Below are 24,534 nucleotides of genomic sequence, written 5' to 3' on the forward strand. Positions count from 1 at the left end.
GTTATTTGGTTAGTATTTTACGCCGTACTGAAAAATATTTCACTTACACGACGGCGGCCAGTGTTACGATGGGAAGAAACTCGGGGGGGAAACCCACGGCCATTTGTAGGTAGCTGGAAAACTTTCACACGTACGGCCTAGCCGACAATGGCATGTAGTGTATCATGTAATGCCAGCTTCACACGATTCGATAATTTTGTCGTGTCGACTGGTTAGATTTGCCAATTTAAATGAAAATAGGGCAAATCTGTTTTTCCTAAGCCCCATGAATTCAAACTATGCGATTTGTCGAATGTAACAAGGACATGAAGTATCGCTCGTGATCCTACTTCCATTCGACTATCGGATCCTGTGGACGCAAACGTAGGTCGTTCGGTAAATACTCAAAGTATAAAACTAACAATACAAGCAGGTGTACTTATACATCGTTTATTGATTGGAAAAACGAATATGACTGAAACAGTGTTGAGTATGACTTGGAAATACCAATTAAACACATGGGGATCTATTTTACGGAATGCATGTAAATGTTACTGCGCATGTAAATGTACGAGTTCACAGTGTCGCTTTATTTAGTCATTTCGGAACACAAACAGACCGAAAGGAGACAGAATTTATTTATTTGATTGGTTGGTGTTTTACGCCGTACTCAAGAATATTTCACTTACACAACGACGGCCAGCATTATGGTGGGAGGAAACCGGGCAAAACCCGGGAGAAACCCACGACCATCCGCAGGTTGCTAGAAGACCTTCCCACGTACGGCCGGACAGGAAGCCAGCATGAGCTGGACTTGAACTCACAGCGACCGCATTGGTGAGAAATTCCTGGGTCATTACGCTGCGCTAGCGCGCTCACCGACTGAGCCACGAAAGCCCCCGAAAGGAGATAGAATTAGCGTCGAAGTGGCAAATCGCGTCTCCTGAATGCACAAGGGTTTGGGACCTTTTACGCATGCAAGGTATTCTTATGGTCTCAAAGCTCTGTGACTAAGTACCATGTGGCATCCAGCTAGTAGTCCGACTTGTCTACATTCATATTATCTTTTATTACATACTGATATTAACAATATACGACGAATGTGAGTATAACACAAAATAGTACGAACGCAGGCATGTTTGACTACTAGCTGGATGCTCATGGCCTCTCAGTATAGCACAAAATACAAGGTGCCCCTGAAGTCGTGCAGCATCCTGATTTTCATTTTTTTTCAGTGGTTCAGATTTAATACTGGTTTTATTTTTTTTTTTTCTTTCTTTTAGAGTTAATTATGGCTAATAAACTAACAGTACAAGAAAGAGTTGAATTGGTTTTTATGTTTGAAACAGATGGGGCAACACATCGCTCTGTAGCTCAAGCATTCAACCTCAACCTGGATGCTGCGCGGGACACCCTGAAGTACGAACGCAGGCATGTTCGACTACTACCAGTAGCTGGATATAGCGTTATCTGTATATACGATATGTTCTCTTTGCGAAGTAATAACGATTTCGACGCTGTATATACGTCCTGTACTTCGCCACTGTGAAGCGTGATTCACGTTACGTGCACGTAATAATCGGTACGACGCATTGGGCATACCTCACGCCCGCTTTTAGTTTGGTTTCCGCTGTATATACGTTAAACATCGGCTTTGTGAATCTTGAGTGGCATAACGTAAACGTAACAATCATAACGACGCTATGTATAGGGGCCTACAAAGTAGGCTATGTCATACGTCTGCTTTGTGAAACAAAAGTATCATAAGGTGCACGTAGCAACCATAATTACACTGTGTATACGTTGTACGTCTGCTTTGTGAAACGCTGGTGGCATTACGTGCATGTAACAGCCACAGTGACGCTGTATACACACGTTTCATTGCTGCGTGAAACCGAGGCTGAGTGTATACAAATACGTCAGCCTGGTCAGCCAATACTGCTTTGGATTGTATCACAACAATATGTGCAAGTTATATGGATTGTATCTTAGCAGTTCGGACAATTTGTAGCCAGAGATTGTGGTCAGCCAAAAGTGCAGAACAGGCCAGATTGTATCTTAGCAGTTCGTACAATATATAGCCAGAGATTGTGGTCAGACAATAGTGCAGAACAGGCCAGATTGTCTCTGAGCAATTCGGACAATATATAGTCAGAGATCGTGGTCAGACAATGCTGCAGCGTAGGCCAGATTGTATCTGAGCAATTCGGACAATATATAGCCAGAGATCGTGGTCAGCCATTGCTGCAGTATAGGCCAGATTGTATCCTAGCAGTTCTGACAATATATAGTCCGAGATCGTGGTCAGACAATAGTGCAGGACAGGCCAGATTGTATCTGAGCAATTCGGACAATATATATTCCGAGACCGTGGTCAGACAATAGTGCAGAACAGGCCAGATTGTATCTGAGCAATTCGGACAATATATAGTCAGAGATTGTGGTCAGACAATAGTGCAGGACAGGCCAGATTGTATCTGAGCAATTCGGACAATATATAGGCAGAGATTGTGGTCAGACAATAGTGCAGAACAGGCCAGATTGTATCTGAGCAATTCGGACAATATATAGCCAGAGATTGTGGTCAAACAATAGTGCAGAACAGGCCAGATTGTATTTGAGCAATTCTGACAATATATAGCCAGAGATTGTGGTCAGACAATAGTGCAGAACAGGCCAGATTGTATCCTAGCAGTTCGTACAATATATGGCCAGAGATTGTGGTCAGACAATAGTGCAGAACAGGTCAGATTGTATCTGAGCAGTTCGTACAATATATAGCCAGAGATTGTGGTCAGACAATAGTGCAGGACAGGCCAGATTGTATCTTAGCAGTTCGTACAATATATAGCCAGAGATTGTGGTCAGACAATAGTGCAGAACAGGCCAGATTGTATCTTAGCAGTTCGGACAATATATAGCCAGAGATTGTGGTCAGCCAAAAGTGCAGAACAGGCCAGATTGTATCCTAGCAGTTCGTACAATATATGGGCAGAGATTGTGGTCAGACAATAGTGCAGAACAGGCCAGATTGTATCTGAGCAGTTCGTACAATATATAGCCAGAGATTGTGGTCAGACAATAGTGCAGAACAGGCCAGATTGTATCTTAGCAGTTCGTACAATATATAGCCAGAGATTGTTGTCGGACAATAGTGCAGAACAGGCCAGATTGTATCTGAGCAATTCGGACAATATGTAGTCAGAGATCGTGGTCAGACAATAGTGCAGAACAGGCCAGATTGTATCTTAGCAGTTCGGACAATATATAGCCAGAGATTGTGGTCAGACAATAGTGCAGAACAGGCCAGATTGTATCTGAGCAATTCGTACAATATATAGTCAGAGATTGTGGTCAGACAATAGTGCAGAACAGACCAGATTGTATCTGAGCAATTCGGACAATATATAGTCAGAGATCGTGGTCAGACAATAGTGCAGAACAGGCCAGATTGTATCTGAGCAATTCGTACAATATATAGTCAGAGATCGTGGTCAGCCAATTCTGCAGGAGAGGCGATATTGTGCCTCAGCAGTTCTGACAATATATAGTCAGAAATCGCGGTCAGCCATTGCTGCAGCATAGGCCAGATTGTATCTTAGCAATTCGGACAATATATAGTCCGAGATCGTGGTCAGACAATAGTGCAGAACAGGCCAGATTGTTTCTTAGCAGTTGGGACAATATATAGTCAGAGACCGTGGTCAGACAATAGTGCAGGACAGGCCAGATTGTATCTTAGCAGTTCGGACAATATATAGTCAGAGATCGTTGTCAGACAATAGTGCAGGACAGGCCAGATTGTATCTGAACAATTCGGACAATATATAGTCAGAGATTGTGGTCAGACAATAGTGCAGAACAGGCCAGATTGTATCTTAGCAATTCGGACAATATATAGCCAGAGATTGTGGTCAGACAATAGTGCAGGACAGGCCAGATTGTATCTGAGCAGTTCGTACAATATATAGTCAGAGAATGTGGTCAGACAATAGTGCAGAACAGGCCAGATTGTATCTTAGCAGTTCGGACAATATATAGCCAGAGATTGTGGTCAGGCAATAGTGCAGAACAGGCCAGATTGTATCTTAACAGTTCGGACAATATATGGGCAGAGATTGTGGTCAGACAATAGTGCAGACCAGGCCAGATTGTATCTGAGCAATTCGGACAATATATAGTGAGAGATTGTGGTCAGACAATAGTGCAGGACAGGCCAGATTGTATCTTAGCAGTTCGGACAATATATAGTCAGAGATCGTGGTCAGACAATAGTGCAGAACAGGCCAGATTGTATCTTAGCAGTTCGGACAATATATAGTCCGAGACCGTGGTCAGAAAATAGTGCAGAACAGGCCAGATTGTATCTGAGGAATTCGGACAATATATGGGCAGAGATCGTGGTCAGACAATAGTGCAGAACAGGCCAGATTGTATCTTAGCAGTTCGTATAATATATAGCCAGAGATTGTGGTCAGACAATAGTGCAGAACAGGCCAGATTGTATCTGAGCAATTCGGACAATATATAGTGAGAGATTGTGGTCAGACAATAGTGCAGGACAGACCAGATTGTATCTTAGCAGTTCGGACAATATATAGTCAGAGATCGTGGTCAGACAATAGTGCAGAACAGGCCAGATTGTATCTTAGCAGTTCGGACAATATATAGTCCGAGACCGTGGTCAGAAAATAGTGCAGAACAGGCCAGATTGTATCTGAGGAATTCGGACAATATATGGGCAGAGATCGTGGTCAGACAATAGTGCAGAACAGGCCAGATTGTATCTTAGCAGTTCGTATAATATATAGCCAGAGATTGTGGTCAGACAATAGTGCAGAACAGGCCAGATTGTATCTTAGCAATTCGGACAATATATAGTCAGAGATTGTGGTCAGACAATAGTGCAGAACAGGCCAGATTGTATCTTAGCAATTCGGACAATATATAGCCAGAGATTGTGGTCAGACAATAATGCAGAACAGGCCAGATTGTATCTGAGCAATTCGTACAATATATAGTCAGAGATCGTGGTCAGCCAATTCTGCAGGAGAGGCCATATTGTGCCTCAGCAGTTCTGACAATATATAGTCAGAAATCGCGGTCAGCCATTGCTGCAGCATAGGCCAGATTGTATCTTAGCAATTCGGACAATATATAGTCAGAGATCGTGGTCAGACAATGCTGCAGCATAGGCCAGATTGTATCTTAGCAGTTCGTACAATATATAGTCAGAGATCGTGGTCAGCCATTGCTGCAGTATAGGCCAGATTGTATCCTAGCAGTTCGGACAATATATAGTCAGAGATCGTGGTCAGACAATAGTGCAGGGCAGATCAGATTGTATCTGAGCAATTTGGACAATATATAGGCAGAGATCGTGGTCAGACAATGCTGCAGCATAGGCCAGATTGTGTCTTAGCAGTTCCTGCAATATATAGTCCGAGATCGTGGTCAGCCAATTCTGCAGGAGAGGCCATATTGTGTCTCAGCAGTTCTGACAATACATAGTCAGAAATCGTGGTCAGACAATGCTGCAGCGTAGGCCAGATTGTATCTTAGCAGTTCGGACAATATATAGCCAGAGATCGTGGTCAGCCAATGTTGTATCACAGCTCGGATTGTATCTTAGCAATTCGGACAATGTACCAGTAATGCGTCGAAACAGACATTGGTATTTCTGACCAGCCGTCAATATTCCAAGTCAATAATCGCAAATCCAGCTCCCAAAACGAGGTATACACAAACCACCAATGAACACAGAAAGTATACATGGGCAGCCAGAGCATATCCTGAATACCATGGTCACCCAATGTGTATACCATGATCAGCCATGTGTATCCTGAGCACCATGATCAGTCAATGTATCCTGATCATCATAATCAGCCAATGTGTATCCTGCACACCATGGCCAGCCAATGCGTCAGTCAATGTATCCTGAACACCATGATCAGTCAATGTATCCTGATCATCATAATCAGCCAATGTGTATCCTGCACACCATGGCCAGCCAATGCGTCAGTCAATGTATCCTGAACACCATGATCAGTCGGTGCGTATCCTGCACACCATGGCCAGCCAATGCGTATTTTGAACACCATAATCAACCAGTGTGTATCATGAACACCATGATCTGCCAATGCGTATCCTGTACACCTTGAGTAGCCAATTTGTATCCTGAACAATATAATCAGCCAATGCGTATCCTGTACACCTTGATCAGCCAATGTGTATTCTGAACACCATGATCAACCAGTGCGTATCTTGAACACCATGATCAGTTAATGTGTATCCTGAACACCATGATTAGTCAATGTGTATCCTGAACACCATGATCTGCCAGTGCCAAAGAACATAGAAAATATATATGTGCAGCCAGAGCACATCCTGAATACCATGATCAGCCATGTGTATCCTGAGCACCATGATCAGTCAACGTATCCTGATCATCATAATTAGCCAATGAGTATCCTGAACACCATAATCAGCTAATGTGTATCCTGCACACCATGGCCAGCCAATGTGTATCCTGAGCACCATGATTAAACAACGCGTATCTCGAACACCATGATCAACCAGTGTGTATCCTGAACACCATGATCAGACAGTGCTTATCCTTAACTCCATGATCAGCCAATGCGTATCCTGAACGCCATGCTCAGCTAATGTGTATCCTGAACACCATGGTCAGCCAATGTGTATCGTGTACACCATGATCAACCAGTGCGTATCCTGAACGCCATGATCAGCCAATGTGTTTCCTGAACACCATGGTCAGCCAATGTGTATCCTGAACATCATGATTAACCTGTGCCTATACTAAACGCCATGATAGATAATGTGTATCCTGCACACCATGGCCAGCCAATGCGTATCCTGAAGACCCTGATTAAACAATGCGTATCTCGAACACCATGATCAACCAGTGTGTATTATGAACACCATGATAAACCAATGTTTATCCTGAACACCATGGTAAGCCAATGTGTATCCTGAACGCCATGATCAGCTAATGTGTATCCTGAGCACAATGGTCAGCCATTGTGTATCTTGTACACCTTGATCAGCCAATGTGTATCCTGAACAATATGATCAGACAATGCTTATCCTTAACGCCATGATCAACCAATGCGTATCCTGAACACCATGATTAGCCAATGTGTATCCTGAACACCATAATCAACCAGTGTGTATCCTGAACACCATGATCAGCTAGTTTGTATCCTGAACACCATGATCAGTCAATTCGTATCCTGAACCCCATGATCAACCAGTGCGTATCTGAACACCTTGATCAAACAATGCGTATCATGAACACCATGATCAATCAGTGCGTATTCTGAACACTATGGTCAGACAGTGTGTATCCTGAACACCATAATCAACCAGTGCGTATACTGAACGCCATGATCAGCTAATGTGTATTCTGAACACCATGATCAACCAGTGCGTATCCTGAACACCATGATCAGCTAATGTGTATCCTGAGCACCATGATCAGTCAATGTGTACACTGAGCACCATGATCAGCCAATGTGTATCCAGTACACCATGATAAGCCAATGCGTATCCTGTACACCTTGATTAGCCAATGTGTATCCTGAACAATATAATCAGCCAATGCGTATCCTGTACACTATGATCAGCCAATGTGTATTCTGAACAATATAATCAGCCAATGTGTATCCTGTACGCCATGATCAGCCAAGGTGTATCCTGTATACCTTGATCAGCCAATGCGTATCCTGAACATCCTGATCCACCGATATTTGTGTCCGACGTATCCCAGTTCTGTCATCCAATGTTAGCCAAGAAGCTATATAAATCTAGGCAACTTTACTTCGGTGCATCAGTGTTGTATGTAGTAGAGCCAGTAGGCTATTTGCATCGTCAGATAGGCGACGGGAAAGACGAATCTACACACCACATCGATTCGTTTGTCGTTGAACCGGGCAAAGATGCTAGAGGTCGTTTTTTTATTCACATCGGGGTCCTGAAAAGGAAGAAAAACTGTAGAAGTAATAAATATTGTTAAAATGTTATTATTATTACAAAAGAAAATATAAAAGTGATGCCAAAATCAGAAGAATGAGCGCTAAAGCTCCTTTGCAGATATGGTCTTTTTTCTACAGTCCAGGAGAAAAGGGTGTTTGAAAATATTTTTGTATGGTGGATCTATCTCTTGGTATATATCGTCTTTGCACAATAATGTTCTAAATAAGTATGTGATGCCTGGCTAATACATTCAATCCAATTTAAATCTGTAGTTCACACATTTACTTTGAATTGAGACACTATTTATGAACTTCGTAAAACTATAAATATAATCAAATTCAGGTTGAATACATTTGTTAGCTGAAAAGACCAAATTCTTGTGCAAATATATTTATTAAACATACTTTACATCCTTATTTATAACATCATTACGCAAAAACAATATATACCAAGAGGATGTACTTAATACCCACCGTAAAAATTATTTTCAAGAGGGTTTTTATGAAATAAATACTGAAGATCACATATACTGCCAACTTTTCGCACTCATTCATCTGAACTTTATGTATTTTTTATGTTTTCCACCTTAAATTCATATCTGTTAAAAAGTTGACATTTTGTTCTGCAAATCATATATATTCAATGCACCGAAAGATTTCCCCGGATATGACGGGGGCCATGTTTATGAGTGGAGGAAACCAAGGAAAGAGCCCTACTGGCACCAGTGCTTTTCACCAGTCACCCGTAAACCCTTCGGATTTAAGGCTGCAACAGAGCAAGAGGTAGCTGAATTCGCGCAGGGGTCAAATGTAAACTGTTCAAGGTTGTCCCAATCACTGCATGTATGTCATCGAATGAAATCTCTTAGCTAATATCTTCAGTCATATGATATTTCTATAAATCCATGCCGTGGTGTCGTGTGACCTCAAGTCTGCAGTGCACATTTGGATCGTGTAAACTTACATGTATATTATATATCGTGGGTAATGTGTCGGTGGTCTCGGGGTGCGGTATAAAGTTCGCTCGTCCGTTCCTCCGCCTATGCACGATGCACACCAAAGCGTACTCCAACATGGCTGCGAAGACAAACAGCATGGAAACCGACATCCACAGATCAATTGCGGTGATGTAACTCACGTGCGGCAGTGTTGCACGTGCCTTGGAGCTCTCCGTCGTCAAGGTGAGCACGGTGATCAGACCCACGGAAACTCTCGCGGGAACTGCGTCGATGGGGAGATAAAAGGAGAACCAGGAGACAAAAACGATCATCATGGAGGGCAGGTATATCTGTAGTAAGTAGTACCCGAACTCCCTGTGTAGCTGAATGCTTGTCTGTAGACATGTGAACTCCCCAACTGCAAATGTAGAAAGAGAAAATTTTAATCCATATATTTATTGATTTTACTTCACGGTCCTTAAGAAAAGTTAACATTTGATTTATTTATTTGATTGGTGTATCACGTCGTACTCAAGAATAATTTACTTATACGATGGCAGCCAGCAATGTGGTGGAAGGAAAACAAGAAAAGTAGATAGTTTATTGCCACCATAACCAGTTAGACACGGAGGTTCTGGAACATGTGGAATGTGATTAAACCCACGTCAGCTGATCCTTTAAACCAGCAACCAAGCTCTGAACCACATACGGATTTGTCTGTTCCAAATTCCGAATTTGGAATCAACTAAAAGGACCTGTTATATTTGAAACAATTTTCCGTTTTCCGTTGATGACTGTTGTTACTGTTCATGGCAATATTACGAAATCACTTTATTTTCATCCCCTTGCAATTCTCACCAGTGACTTATCTCGTGCTTTTGTTCTGTTTTTATCTGTGTAATTGGGCACTTCGTGTCTATTTGACGACTTAACAAACTAAACTTTCAACATTGCTGAAAGCGACATTATTCAGAAAATAGTGTCAAATTACCTAAAGAATATACCCAGAATTTATGAATGATGTATCACAGACACGTTACGCCGCATCCATGCTTCAACATTTGGTTAAATTCTTAAAGTTATACCCGTGTGGTAATTCGCATGTTCTGAATGTAGCACTCACTGCCAGTAAAATTCAGTTGACATCGAGTTGCTTCCGGGGTGTGGTTAAACGTAAATCTGCTGAGGTGAATCGAAGGACTAAATATGATTGGTTCATCTTTCTTCCAATGAAATCGCACAACATCAACCGTATAGGCAACTGTAAAAATACAATAATAATACAAACTTAAAAACCAATGAGGGAAGCCTTTTTTCCTTTAGTTCATTTAATTGTTGGTTTGACACCATACTCGTGAATTTTTCACTGAACTGATGAGTGGGTCAGTCTTATGGGAGGAGGGAACCGGAATGTGTACACATCTGCGCATGCCCAATGACACAGTGTTCTGACACAAACACACATATACATAATACATCAGAAATACATATATAGAGCTCTAAATTTGTGGCAATTATTTAAATAACAACAAAAACTGTATGAAACCATTTCTTAATACATGTATACCGTTCTGCGTGGCTCAGTTGGTTAGCGCGCTAGCGCAGCGTAGTGACCTAGAAGCCTCTCACCAATGCGGTCGCTGTGAGTTCAAGTCCAGCTCATGCTGGCTTCCTCTCCGGCCGTAAGTGGAAAGGTCTGGCAGCAACCTGCGGATGGTCGTGGGTTTCCTCCGGCTCTGCCCGGTTTCCTCACACCATAAAGACGACCGCCGTCGTATAAGTGAAATATTCTTGAGTTCGGCGTAAAACACCAATAAAATAAATAAATTAATATACCGTATAATAAAAAAAACTCAAATGGCAAACAATGCACGTATTACATTTCTGACAAAGAAGTCTTCGTACAAGTAGGCTTCACTTGTATTGCACATTTCTTCTGTTTCTGAGATTGAATCATCCTCTGATTCTGAGATTGAATCATCCTCTGATTCTGACTTTACATTTTCTGTTCATATGTTCAAATATACTTTTTGTACTTGACATAGTGCATAAATAAACATGAGCATAATACAAAATTAAAAAAAGAAACGCGTACGTTGGAAGGTATTTCAGCAGCTTGTGGATGGTCATGGGTTTTCCCCGGGTTCTGCCCGGCTTCCTCCCATAATGGTGCTGGCCACCGTCGTATAAGTAAAATATTCTTGAGTACCGTACAGCTTCAAACACCAATCCAATAATATCACATAAGAAAGAAACGCCACAAGTATGTGCATGCATGTATAGGCATACTCACAGGAAGACAGTATGACTGAACATTTCTGGGAATCATGCGGGTATTTGTACAGCGCCATAGGACAATTCAACACCAAAGACATCCTGTGTAAACGAGAGATTGCTAATTAGCCACTAGTGCTAACGAGAGATTAGTACTGTGTAACACTAAAGACAGAACGTTAACTAACGAGTATTACAGAAATATCAGGAAAAACACCAAAGACATCCAAATGTTAACATTTCTGCTGGATTATCGGACAGTTTGACACTAAGGGCAATCTGAAACAACATAACTTTAATTAATGATACAGAAACATCGACTAACGTAACACCGGTGACATCATAAAACAACAGTACGTTAGCGGATGGTGCAGAACCATAGGACAGGTTAAAACCAAATGCATCCTAATGTAATACCAAAGACACCCTGAACACAAACGACACCCTGAGACATCTTGGACATCCTGAAACGACCGGACATTAGTAAGTGCTATATACTGAACAAAGTGTTTAACTCAGGAGACATCATGAAACGACAGGGCGTTAGTAAGTGTTATATACTGAATAAAGTGTTTAACACAGGAGACATCATGAAACGACAGGACGTTAGTAAGTGCTATATACTGAATAAAGTGTTTAACACAGGAGACATCCTGAAACGACAGGACGTTAGTAAGTGCTATATACTGAATAAAGTGTTTAACACAGGAGACATCCTGAAACGACAGGACGTTAGTAAGTGCTATATACTGAATAAAGTATTTAACACAGGAGACATCCTGAAACGACAGGGCGTTAGTAAGTGTTATATACTCAATAAAGTGTTTAACACAGGAGACATCCTGAAACGGCTGAACGTTAGTAAGTGCTATATACTGAATAAAGTGTTTAACACAGGAGACATCCTGAAACGGCTGAACGTTAGTAAGTGCTATATACTGAATAAAGTGTTTAACACAGGAGACATCTTGAAACGACAGGACGTTAGTAAGTGCTATATACTCAATAAAGTGTTTAACACAGGAGACATCCTGAAACGACAGGACGTTAGTAATTGCTATATACTGAATAAAGTGTTTAACACAGGAGACATCCTAAAACGACAGGACGTTTGTAAGTGGAACAGAATCATTGACGAGTTTAACGCCAACTGTGTTCAGAAACGATAGAACGTGTTCAAGTGGTACAGAATCATTGAAGAGTTTAATAACAACGGCATTCTTAACGACAGTGAGAGAGTATGTCTGACACATCATAGGAAGACTGCTGAAGGTTCACCATAAACCTCTGCTCGGTAAAGCAGAGACAAGGTTAGAATTCACCTGTATTTATCTGTTGCTTAGTGATATCGACATCTGTGAAATAGTATTATCTTATTACGATTTATTTATTTCATTTCATTTGTGTTTTTACGCCGTACTAGTGAATATTTCACTTACACAACGGTGGTCAGCATTATGGTGGAAGAAAATCGGGCAGAGCCCATGGGAAACGCACGACTATTCGCAGGTTGCTGCAAGACCTTCTCACGTTCGCCCGGAGAGGAAAACAGCATGAGCTGGATTTGAACTCACAGCCACCGCATTGGTGAGAGGCGATCTGGGTCATTCCACTGCACCAGCACGCTAACCACTAGGCCACATCCAATTACGATGTGACCTGACATTTATATGGTGACTAAACGGTACAGCATACCTGGATGTCAGCGTGATGATTTCTGCATGTGATGCCGTGAAAAATGTCAGGTTGCTGACAGCGTGTGTCATTTTGGTCAACGATTATTTAAAGAGTGCAATTTTTGAAGGGCACTCCGGGAGAAATTACTACATAAATACTATACGATATTAGTGCTGTCGCACGTACCCTACCATAGATCATCCTTCTTACAGCGCAGGCTCCGCCCTCTACGTTCGCCATAACAAACAATTTCGTACATAAATCTTGAATAGCTCTTGGCTCACTGGAGTCAAGATGACGAGGCAGGAAATGATGTAAGAAATCACAAAGGCTCTGTCTCAACACTTCACTTTAATAGTACCTGACGCACAACACAATTCTCACGAATACCTGGAATAATTTTATTGATGAATGTTGATTAAATATTTCCCCACGACGGCTCTCGTGGGGAGGCTAAGCATAAACAAGTTTACCTACGTCGCACAGGTTCCAAAGGCCATACTTTTCTGGTGATCGCAGTGATGTAAAGTGAACGTAGAGAGCTACATATGCGTTGTAGAGACTATGACTACAGACTACGCCAGAAATCGCAATGTCACATGTAGGCCTGCACGTACCTTCTGCTGTGAACCACAGTGCCGTTGTAGTAGACATGCGCCAGTTGATCTATCATTCCGCTGTTTTGCATGTTTCCCGCCTTCTCGTTGTCAAATGAAATGTTTGGTCGCCAGATTTTCGTCACAAAGACGTCACTAAGTTCGACACGCGTCACGAATTCATCGTCAATGTGCGGGTCAAACATAAGGCGAGGATCTGTCCACTGTTCACGGGTCATCACCTCAAGAGATATTTGCTGTGTAAGACAGTACATCTTTCATTGATACATGTAAACACTACTGACATATTCAAACCTGGATTTGGGCAAGTTATATGCAGATTCACCCGTGATGACAATAAGAGGTCAACGGTGATCTATATGGCCATTTGCGTTCGTTGAAAACCCCTTGTCTACCCCCCCCACCCCTTCCCCCCAAATATGCTGTGCTATCTCTTGTCATACACCCAGGATCAAACCCGCGTTGTGTCATACCAAAGATTTTAAAACTGGTGCTTGTTGATGCCTTGCTTGGTGCTCAGCACTCAGAGGTTAGGGCAAGGAAACAGGACTGGTTGGACCGGTGTCAGTATAATGGGACTGGATGGGGTGACATGTCTGGTGTCTTCGGCATGAAATTTGTCATGGAAACTGACCGCCATCGTATTAGTGCAAAATTCTTGAATATACTGTTAAAGATCAGTCAAATAAATAAATAATTAAATAAATAAGTAAATAAATTATAGCCATCATATAATTATTGTTTAAAGAGTATCCTGACTTCAAGCAATCTTTTGTGACTGTCAACAGCTCTAAATATCCAATAGCTTAAGTAACCAATCTTTTGTCCAGTCATCGTCCGAGCATAGTTTGTTTAGGAGTGTATTTGCATTTAGGAGCAGCATCAACGTAATTAAAGACTCCCAACAGCAACAACCGAATGTTTTTTTCGTTGTAGATGGCATACTAACATGGTTAGAAATTCGTAACCTGATTTTATGCACTCTGTCGGTAAATTAACACTGGAAATTCCTTATCCGGTTGTCCTGAATTCGTCTAAGTCAATAAACTCTATTATTGATTTTTCCAATGTATTTGTTTTGGGACAATTTTTAAAAAAAAATTGCCTTTAAAGTGGCTGTTGGGTTTAATAGGGAGGTTGGGGGGGGGGGGGGGGCGGAGACCTGCATGGGGGGACACCACCAACTCTTACAAACACCGGACAATACTAGAAGGTGAGAAATAACCTTCTTGTTATGCTTACATGTATAATAAATACAATACACATGTATGAGAATTGTGACCTCGGAGTCTGGCCGATGCACAGTACACCCTCCTGACTGTATATAGATGCAACTTTCAGTTTGAAAAATAATGAATTACCATTCTTTCCTCCGATATGGTTCCAAAGCTGTTGATGAACAAGGAAATCTCCACATCCGTTACATCTGTAAATAATATTTTCTTGGGATGAGCCATGAATTGATTGACAGCATGGTTACTTTACATCTCTTTGATTTACTTATGTGAGGTTTATTATTAACGTTTTGCCTACAGCTATCGCCGTGGTTAAAACATACAGAGCATGACTCACTGCTTCCCATGCGAGGAGGCATCACAAAGGAATCCAGGTTGTCAAGGTGGCGATCTCTGAAAGAAACGAAACACAAATTAATTAAGCAAATGGTGAGCAATATTGGGTAATTTATTTACTTATTTATTTATTTTTTTCACATACGAAGGCGGTCAGCATTACTGTGGTAGGAAACCGGGCTAAATCTCGGGGGGAAACCCACGACCATACGCAGGTTAATGACAGACCTTCTTATACATTCGACTGGACGGGAAACTAGCATGAGCTGGATTTGAATTCACAGCGATCCCACTGGTGACAGGCTTTTTGATCATTATGCCGCACTGGGGCGCTATAACCACCAGGCCACGGAAGCCCCCAATATGAGGTAATTCTGGACTTAGTTATGTTGTAGCTTTATGTCAGTTGGTTTGTCAGGTATCTGGTGAGGGGCGGTGGTTTCTTCCAAGCAATATGTCCATTTATCACACTGCAAATCTTCAACCTTTTTGACCTCTAAAGCACTCTTTATGTGGAATCAATGCATATAATTACTACCAAATGGCACTAAAATTATTCGTGTCACTTCAAATGCAGCATTCATGAACCTGTGACCGTCTTGATGTCCTAATGTTCAGAGCGTCCGCCTTGAAATCGGGAGATCCGGGATCAAACCTTGTGTCGGGCCATACCAAAGACCTCAAAGACGGTACTTGTTGCTGCCTCGCTTGGCGCTCAGCACTGATAGGTTAGAGCAAGGAAACAGTACGGGTTGGCCCGATATCAGTATAATGTGACTGAGTGGGGTGTCATGTCTGGCGTCTTCGGCATGGTGCTTAAGTGATGACAGCACTTTGGCGGCATGGACTCTACCACAAGAGGACACAATATATGTACACACACCTAATTAATCCTCATCGTCATATAACTGACAACGAAAAACCCAAAGCATACAGAGATACATGCATACATACAGACATACAGACAGACAAACAGACATGCATGCATGCATACATACATTCACGCACGCACGCACGCACACACGCACGCACACACACACACACACACACACACACACACACACACACATGTACACATACATACACACACACAAAACTGTGCAAATTATTTCTCTACCCTCCATATTTCTCTCAGAATGTTTCAAAATATTGGTTGCAGAGATGGTTGAAAAGGTTGAAGGATTAGGGTACTCATGAAGTCGATCGCTATTGTACAAGTGAAATATTTCTGAGCACGGCATGAAACAGCCATCTATTCTATAAATATAAACGCGGATGACACAGATTTTGGAAAATGTATTTGACTGTTGTTTAATGGCATAGAAAATCAATAATCTTTTCCTTTTTCGAAAAGGTTAAGCTATCAACCTTCGTTGAGTTACTACTGAACACTTCTACGGCAAGTGGTGTCCAGCAAACGTTCCAGCCACACAAGACCACACTGTCAACATCTTATTGTCAAAAAGGTACAACTATGGAAGCACTGGAAAAATTCGAACCACTCTAAAATGTATTGAATTAGAATGTATTGTATTGACAGAATTGAACACAAGCTGCTTTGAATGTTATACACAATACTTGTTGCAAAATACACAAGTGTTTGTTTTATTGCATAAATTACTTCATTTTTTGGTTCAACACAAGTTTGTGTTTTATTATTTTGTAACACAAACAGGTGTACTTCACATTTATTTAGCACACGTTTGTGTTGAGGTAGCACATCTCTGTGTTGAATGAAAACAACACAAGTTGTTGTGTTAGAATTCAACATAGGTGTTTTTGTGTGCATTTCGTATGACCTATAGCTATTGAACGGCACCCACCTCAGCCACTATATATGCCACGCCCGGCTACCTTTACACAAGGGAAAGGGCAGTAATCTTGTGGTTAAAGCTACTTGTAATAACTGTTTCAATAAGAACAAATGGTTATACATGTACAACGCATGACGCTCTGGGTGGTTTTAGTTTAGGCCACCATACCGGAAAAAGTTCTCGCCATGAGTGTAAAGCTGTATTATTTTGCTCTCATTTCTGCCCAAACAGAGGTGAACAAGCCCAGCAGTAGTGACTTCAGTCTATATGCTTGTCTCTCAAAAGCTTACTGACTTAACGACAACGATATAGGCTCGATAGAATGTATACGTCACTGGGTCCCTATTATAAGGGCCTCTTGTCCCTAAAGCCTAATTACATTTGCCTCCACATGTCGTGTACGTTATTGTATTACAATATAATGGTCATACTGCCTGAGTTTATGAATAAATCCAAGGCGTTTACTAAAGCGGATCCTATAACACTGAACTCGGACAGAAAAGGGCGATAACTCGATGTTGCTAAATTACATCTAACTGTCCCCTCTCATCTGCCCCCCCCCCCACCCCCCCACCCTAATATACGCTAACCGGATTGCCGTAAACTAAATTTAAAAAAAATACCTATCGCTATCCCATATGCTGCTAGTCCAATTAGATTCGAGGTGAAGCGGTACGATTACTCCATAATGTGCAAACATATCTGTAGGAGTTCTCGCACTGTGTAGGCCTACTAAACACCCATGGAGTCCTATATACTGGGCGAGTATCACAATGGCTTTTCGCGTATTCGGTCGTTAGATGTACAATTAAATCGCTAGTGTGTTGTTATAGCTTTGTCATACAATTGGGATGACACACCAAATATTTACTAAATTATCCTCATTCACATACAAACCCAGTCCTTCTTTAAAATATTTATAAACAGGTCTTCTGTGACGACAATGCCATTGCTACCGCTATATAGCCGGGCAGTTAGGACGTCTAATGGCTCTGATATATAGCAGCACACTATTACCAAAGGGAGTTGTGCCTAAGCACGTGTGTTCGTGAGGCGTTATAGATAAAGCTGCAGATAAGGGAACTTAAACGCGGGTCGCCTGCGGGAATGGACGACTTTTGTTTGGGGTAAAATGATATGGTAAGTCGCAGGGGAATTTTTAAGTTACAGAGTCGGGTATTCATTTATTGTCCAATCCGAAAATCTGAATAAGGACATTTTGAATCGATATTCAGGCGTCTCATTTCTCAACACTTTAGTAGCTTTGGGCTGGATTGACTCAAATTTCGTTGCGCAAAAATGCATTAGGTAGGACTGGTAACATTAAACAAAGCCGCAGTCATTAGTTTTCGGTGGTGTCGTTCCATTATGTCGTCCCACATTTGACCCACAGGAAGACAAGGGATCTGTAACCATATAAGCCGTCCTGTGCTCGTGTGGAGGCTAACTGACAAACAATCAAATGCTGGAAGCTACTAATTCACACTTCTGGTGTTAAATCAACACCAACACATCGTCATTTCTGTATAAGAAGTGCTCATTCCCGCAAATGGAGTTCAAAGAGGTCTTTTACTTCTAACTGCTCTTACAGACTGTAATACTGCCTTTATATAGTATATTCATTTTACTAAATGGCTAGGAATCGCATCGCACCAATGGTTAAAGCGTCCGCGTCAATGTAAGGAGAAATGGGATCAAATCCGGGTCGGGTCACACTGAAGACCTCAAAAATGGTACCTGTTGCTGACTCGCTTGGCGCTCAACATTGGCAGGTTAAAGCAGGGAAACAGGACTGGTTGGCCAAGTGTGGGTATAATGTGAGTGAATGGGGTGTCATATCTGGTGTCTTCGGTATACTATCATGTACCTCAGTGGTGGCAGAACATTGGCGGCATGGCCTCGCCCTGCCACAAAGAACTCACAGTATACATGTATGTACACACACCTTTCATATGACTATAAAACTTGTTAAGTATGACGTAAAAAGCCAAGCATACATACACAGATACATACTGCGCCCCCATCCTCATCCGTCAAAATAAATTCACATGTGTTACTTTATATTCCAAACATATCCTTGTAGAACAAAGTGTGTTGCTAGTGGCTAAATCTGGATCATGGACATAATGATTCGCACACTACATCGGGATCAGGCATTAATGGGAGCATGATGCCCCCTCAACAGTCCACAGTAGCAAAATGGGGTTAAAATTTTTTTTAATTTCATAGGGACTAGACATCTGTATTGGAGCTTGTTCAGTACCGCGTGTGCCCCATTTCGCACTCACAACAGCAAGGCAACGTTGTCTCATTGACACCCGTGAACACCCGTGAACACAGCAATAAGCGATCTGCGCCACTGATGTACCAACATGTCGTCCAGCTCTTGAACATTTTGGGGCGGACGTCTCATGGCAGGAAGACTTTTTCCAAAAACATACGTTATCTCGATGGCCACTACGATCTCCATGACGTCGATATCCGCATTTTGCAAGGAATTTCGTGTCAAAATAGTGTTGTGTGGTGTGGCATTGTCATGTGAGAACTGGAGGCCTGGGCCAGGAGCAGCCAAGAGCGGCACCAGCTCCGGGACAAGGACCGAGTCACGATATCCCACTGCAAAGAGGTTCTCAAGAATTACGAGTAAATGTCGCTGGTGTCAGTGCAGGTGGAACTGTGCCCAGCTTAGACGTTCAGTAGGCCTACGGCTTGCCTGTGTCAGATTCGGGCCAACATAAGGACATAAGACACGAAAATGGACAACGTGCAAGCGGTTTCCTATGGTATGGGCAATTACCCAACCCCAAAACAGTGCGTTACTGGTTGAAGTTGTGGTCATAAAACGAATACGTAAGTGACGTAGCCGACTTTGATTGTTCTCATCATGTGTCGTCACACACTTGTGGTGACCAGATGTCATACCCGTTTAATATGGGAGCCGATAGAGGATATCTCGCTACCTCGCTGCTTCGCCCTGTATAAAAAAGGTCGAGGTAGCGAGGTAGCAAAGCAAGGTAACGAGGTAACGAAGTTGCGAGGCAGCGAGGTAGTGAAGCGAGGTAACGAAGTAGCGAAGCGAGGTAACGAGGTAGCGTTGCAAGGCAGCGAAGTAGCGTTGTGAGGCAACAAGGTAGCGATGCGAGGCAGCGAGATAACGTTGCGAAGCAGCGAGGTAGCGATGCTGCGAGGCAGCCAGGTAACGAGATTAACATCGCCATAGTTCAGGACTGGTTGGTGGTAAGAATCTTAAATTTGATTTATTCTTTATTTGAATAAAGGACCTCGTATGGTAAGGCGGGGGATCGGCCCCAGGGCAGGAAACTGTGTACCTCAAGAAGCAAAACTGACTATAGCTGTGAGTGACAATTGTAGACACACTCGTAAGGCCATGGCAAACGTGAGAGTTATAAAACTCCATGCACGGAGATGTATATGTCATAAAATCGAAAAATGGTAGCCTACTCCAGTGACACTGAAATATCTTCTTTTTAAAAACTAGACACTGTGGAGTGGGGGAATCACCCTACCACAAATGTAACTTTCTAAAAAATTCTTGAGCACGCAGCTATGCACCAAATTGAATGAATTAAATAAATATATAACAAATGTAGCTTTTCAGTCTTATACTTCTGCTACACATAACGTGTCAATGTTAATAATATCTAGACAACCACTTGTGCTCTCAACTAGGATTCACGTATGATTTCGTTATACTTTCCACCCGTAATATAGTTTCCACTTGTATTGTAATACCATCTTAACAATTATCCATTCTAATTCATGATATCACTTATTTAATGCAAAACGGCCTATATCTTTATCCATACAAAAGTTTGAACAAAAAGACCAACAAAGATTCAAACTCTTCTTTGAAGTGTAACCTGTTTTCCACAGTGACTAGGTCAGTCCACTGTTCTATGAAGTATGCCTGATAGACGACGAGAGAAATACAGATTTTAAACTTGTCAAAATATAACAAAACTGATCACTTTATAAACGTTATGTTTTACATTACATAACATAAACGTTAACCTAAACGAAACTTTGGCAGCACACCAAAATACCCATGTGGAAGTTTCAGAAAAGATATTTTCCTGGTTAACGTTGATCTCCATACTCTAAATTAAAACACATTTGCCTCCTCTGAACGAAAAATTGGTGTTTTTGATCGAGAGTGCAATTTAGTCGGGTGATTACTAATCAACCATTCTTCTAGGGTCATATAACTTGTATGGGTGTTTCGACCAAGTTGTATACTTCCGATTTTGAAATTCTTCGCCCATCCCCTTCCGTACCAAAACCTTTATTTATTTATTTATTATTTATTTACTGAATTGTTGCTTTACGCCGTACTCAAGAATATTTCAGAGCCCGCGGAAAACCTACGACCACCCGCAAGTTGCGCAAGACCTTCCTGTGTACGACCAGAGTGGAAGTCGGTCAGAGCTGGTCTTGAACTCACAGGGACCGCATTGGAGAGAGAATTTTGGGTCATTACACCGCACTCGCGCGATAACCTTCTCGTCTGCTGAAAATTTGAGTGACGTAGTTGTGTTGAGCGATGTAATACTTAATAAGGCACCGGGTAGCAAGAAGCCAGCTTACTCACAGTGTATGCCTCATCCAGACACTAAAGTGATCATAATAACTGCTACCCAGCTCGCTACCTCGTTATCTCACTGCCTCACTACCGCGATACCTCACTGCCTCACTGCCTTGTTACCTCGCTGCATCTTTCTACCACGTTACCGAGGCAGCGATGCAGCCAGGTAGCAAGGTCTCGTTGCGAGGTAGCGAGATTATGTCAAGCTTGCTATCTCGCATCGCTACCTCGCTACTTCGTTACCTCCTTACCTCGCTTCGCTACCTCGCCCTGTGGTAGAAAGGTCCATCGGCTTTCATAGTTTGATGCACACGTGCCATCAGGTTGTGAATTGCCCACCTGCCATGCCTGCGACATCTCATGGCACTTGCATCGACTACAGCATAGACTTGCCAGCCTTGAGCATGCCAACTGTATATTCACGTTCACCACTTGTACGGCGTGGCATGACAATTGGTTGTCGTGTTTTTCTAATCACCAAGTGTCTACACGTCTTGGTGCTCTGCCACATGAAATTTTGGTCGCATGACCTTGCACAAGTACAGAGTGGCATTTTCAAAAAAGAGCGCGCTGCATGCACCCACGTGGTTCACCACAATTGCAATAGTCGGATACGTCGTGTTGGGCCTGACCTTTATGGTATTCGCCCATATTAACAACCTTGTCCAACCCATAGTTAATATGATTCATTCCTCCTAATGTGAAGAGGGGTGGGGGTGGGGGGGTTGGTATGTACACATGTATAGCCGTACTTCGTGTTTTATATAGCCTCGGATTGTCGCCGTTCTCAAACTAAGTGAGTTTGTTAATACGACTACAACCTTTCCCCACATTTTGCAGTGCATTTTTGTGCACGCTATGAGTGTTTTCTTTTTTTTTTTGATCCCTTTAAGCAAACTGGCGTATTGCAAGATTGCGGAAGCAAACCATTTCGTGTGAACATCTGCTGACTGAATTTCCATACGCAGATGACACTGGGCGAGTCGATGGAATTTATTTTATAGAACAGCTCTATTGTTGAGATATGTATAGAAAGTGTACAGAGTAGTCAATGCATTAATCATGACCAGTTTGTTGTTATATATCTCTTGCTATGCCTGGATTCATCCCAGTGCCAAATGATGCCAGTGATTCTGACAGCTACAAGCATGTTTACGCTTGTTTATATTGTGAAGGGTGACTGGCTACTGACTATTTCATGAATGACCATATCATAGGCGTACATTTCATACGAACAGGTTGGCCGGGCTGATCATGAACTGCGCAATAAGCAGGGGAAAAATGACACTAATGAACTAACCAGCAATAATGCAAACAACCAACATATTAATATTAATGAATTCGAGGCATCACAAAGTAAAGGTAAAAGCTTTCACAAGCTGTCGATCCACATACCGGGATCATTATCAAGTGACTAACCACTTTATTTCAAATAATATAAATGCTATACAGTGGAATGGTTAGATGAACAGCAGTCAGTCATTGACAGTGTTGACACTTAACCACGCCACCACATCACAATACAATCAGAACGTCATAAACACTTTTATATACATGTACAGAATAAATATCATTACTGAACCCATGTACGACCATGTGAGTCAAAAGCAGTATACAGCCATTATATTATAAATTATTACTGTGTATAAACCAACGACGGTGCATCATTATTTCTTATGTAGCGGAGCGGCAACGTGGGTTACCGCCCTTGACTCAAATTCTTAAGTTAAGGATCTCAGCACAGGCTGGATAAAGACCGTGACAGGTTTTGGAGACAAGGGTGGCAGTACCACAGAAGGGAGACAGCTCAGGATTAAAAATAAAATCAAGTTTTATAACAACAATTAGGCAACTTAAGGAAATTAGCTAGACACGTCCTAACGAAAATAATATCTACGAAAAGTGGACTACCATTCTCCTGTATCCCTACATTGTCACACTACGTCTATTTACCGTTGGATACAATATAATTACACACACACATAAACAAATACCACAGAGTGCAGCTCGTGATCACCTGCGTTCGCTGTCAAAAGGCTATATATCGCCTCGGCTTAGCAAACTAACAATCGAGGCGCGCGTTCAAATCGAGCTCTGGTCAACTTGGTAGCAGCTTTACAATAAAGGATTTTGTGCAGCAAGTGCATGGTGAAGTGGGATTGTCTACCTCTAGTTTACCACAAATAAATCATATAAATATTTGCTTATACACTGGGTTTTTAAATGATGCGATTCTGTCATTTCTACTCGCCGAGCTGGGATTAGAATGAAACTAGAACAAAGGCCATGCCTTGGTTTGGAATGAATGAATGAATACATGGGGTTTAACGCCGTACTTAACGATTTATCAGTCCCATGATGACGAGGAGTCATTAGGTGTGTGACATGTCGTCAAAGTGCTGCCGCCATTGAAGTATCATGTCGAAGACACCAGACAACAGCGACCACAGTTGTATAAGTCATTTAGTGCATGAGCAATTCTTCAGTTTGATGTTATTTAAACAACCATTCATTAAATATATCTATAAATAAAATTAAGGGGCGCGAATTTCTCGTCAGCAATAAAAGCTAAATGTACAAGTATTGAAATTATCTGAGTTGCTGAAAGAGGTCAAAAGTCCCGACTGGAAAGAGATTTCCCCTTTAAATCTGTGGAGGTCTCCGTAGTTTTGGTAACCTGTTACCATCCAGCTATATCTTCGTGTTCCATTTGGTAAGCTAATTAGTACAGGAAGATAATTCCTGCTACTAAGTCATGAGAGCAGTGTTTAAACATCAAAAACCGCAAGCTTTGTTACATACAATGGGCAGCATTGGACTAACATTGGACGTTTCGATTTTGTTGCAGTGTGTGTTTGAGACAAATAATTTCCAACAAACTTGATGCAACTTCACGAAGAACGGATGAATTTCTTAACCCCACCTTTCAACCCTTTTTATAATAAATACGCACTTACTTCCATGGCGGATGCGTAGCATTATGCTGAGACATAGCAATGTGACCATCATTCCAAACACCTGCACGGCTAGGAAGTCCATCATTGTCATGTCAAGATCGTCAGAACTC

At 41.9% G+C, this 24,534-nt stretch overlaps 1 protein-coding gene across 1 annotated transcript; it reads right to left on the reverse strand.

Annotated features, from left to right (window-relative positions):
• Positions 1 to 7,828: 7,828 nt before the first annotated feature.
• On the reverse strand, positions 7,829 to 24,515 carry LOC135480447 (glycine receptor subunit alpha-2-like). The gene is made up of 6 exons (XM_064760282.1): positions 24,425 to 24,515; positions 19,306 to 19,480; positions 15,052 to 15,107; positions 10,035 to 10,172; positions 9,112 to 9,329; positions 7,829 to 7,972 (listed from the first exon to the last, which is right to left on the reverse strand). Exons 1-6 carry the CDS (start codon positions 24,513 to 24,515, stop codon positions 7,829 to 7,831), a joined length of 822 nt encoding a protein of 273 aa, XP_064616352.1.
• Between the last annotated feature and the right edge of the window lie 19 nt (positions 24,516 to 24,534).

Source organism: Liolophura sinensis, chromosome 13 (assembly GCF_032854445.1).
Source record: "Liolophura sinensis isolate JHLJ2023 chromosome 13, CUHK_Ljap_v2, whole genome shotgun sequence".
Classification (NCBI taxonomy): Eukaryota; Metazoa; Mollusca; class Polyplacophora; order Chitonida; family Chitonidae; genus Liolophura; species Liolophura sinensis.

What these genes read in the sequence shown, in the direction of transcription:
- LOC135480447 (XM_064760282.1), bottom strand. Translation starts at nt 24,515, where the DNA reads ATGACAATGATGGACTTCCTAGCCGTGCAGGTGTTTGGAATGATGGTC. An exon ending in GCTACGCATCCGCCATGGAA is followed by an intron (nt 19,481 to 24,424) that starts GTAAGTGCGTAT and finishes ACCTCTTTGCAG; the next exon opens with TGGGATATCGTGACTCGGTC. An exon ending in TCAACTGAATTTTACTGGCA is followed by an intron (nt 9,330 to 10,034) that starts GTGAGTGCTACA and finishes CTACATTTGCAG; the next exon opens with TTGGGGAGTTCACATGTCTA.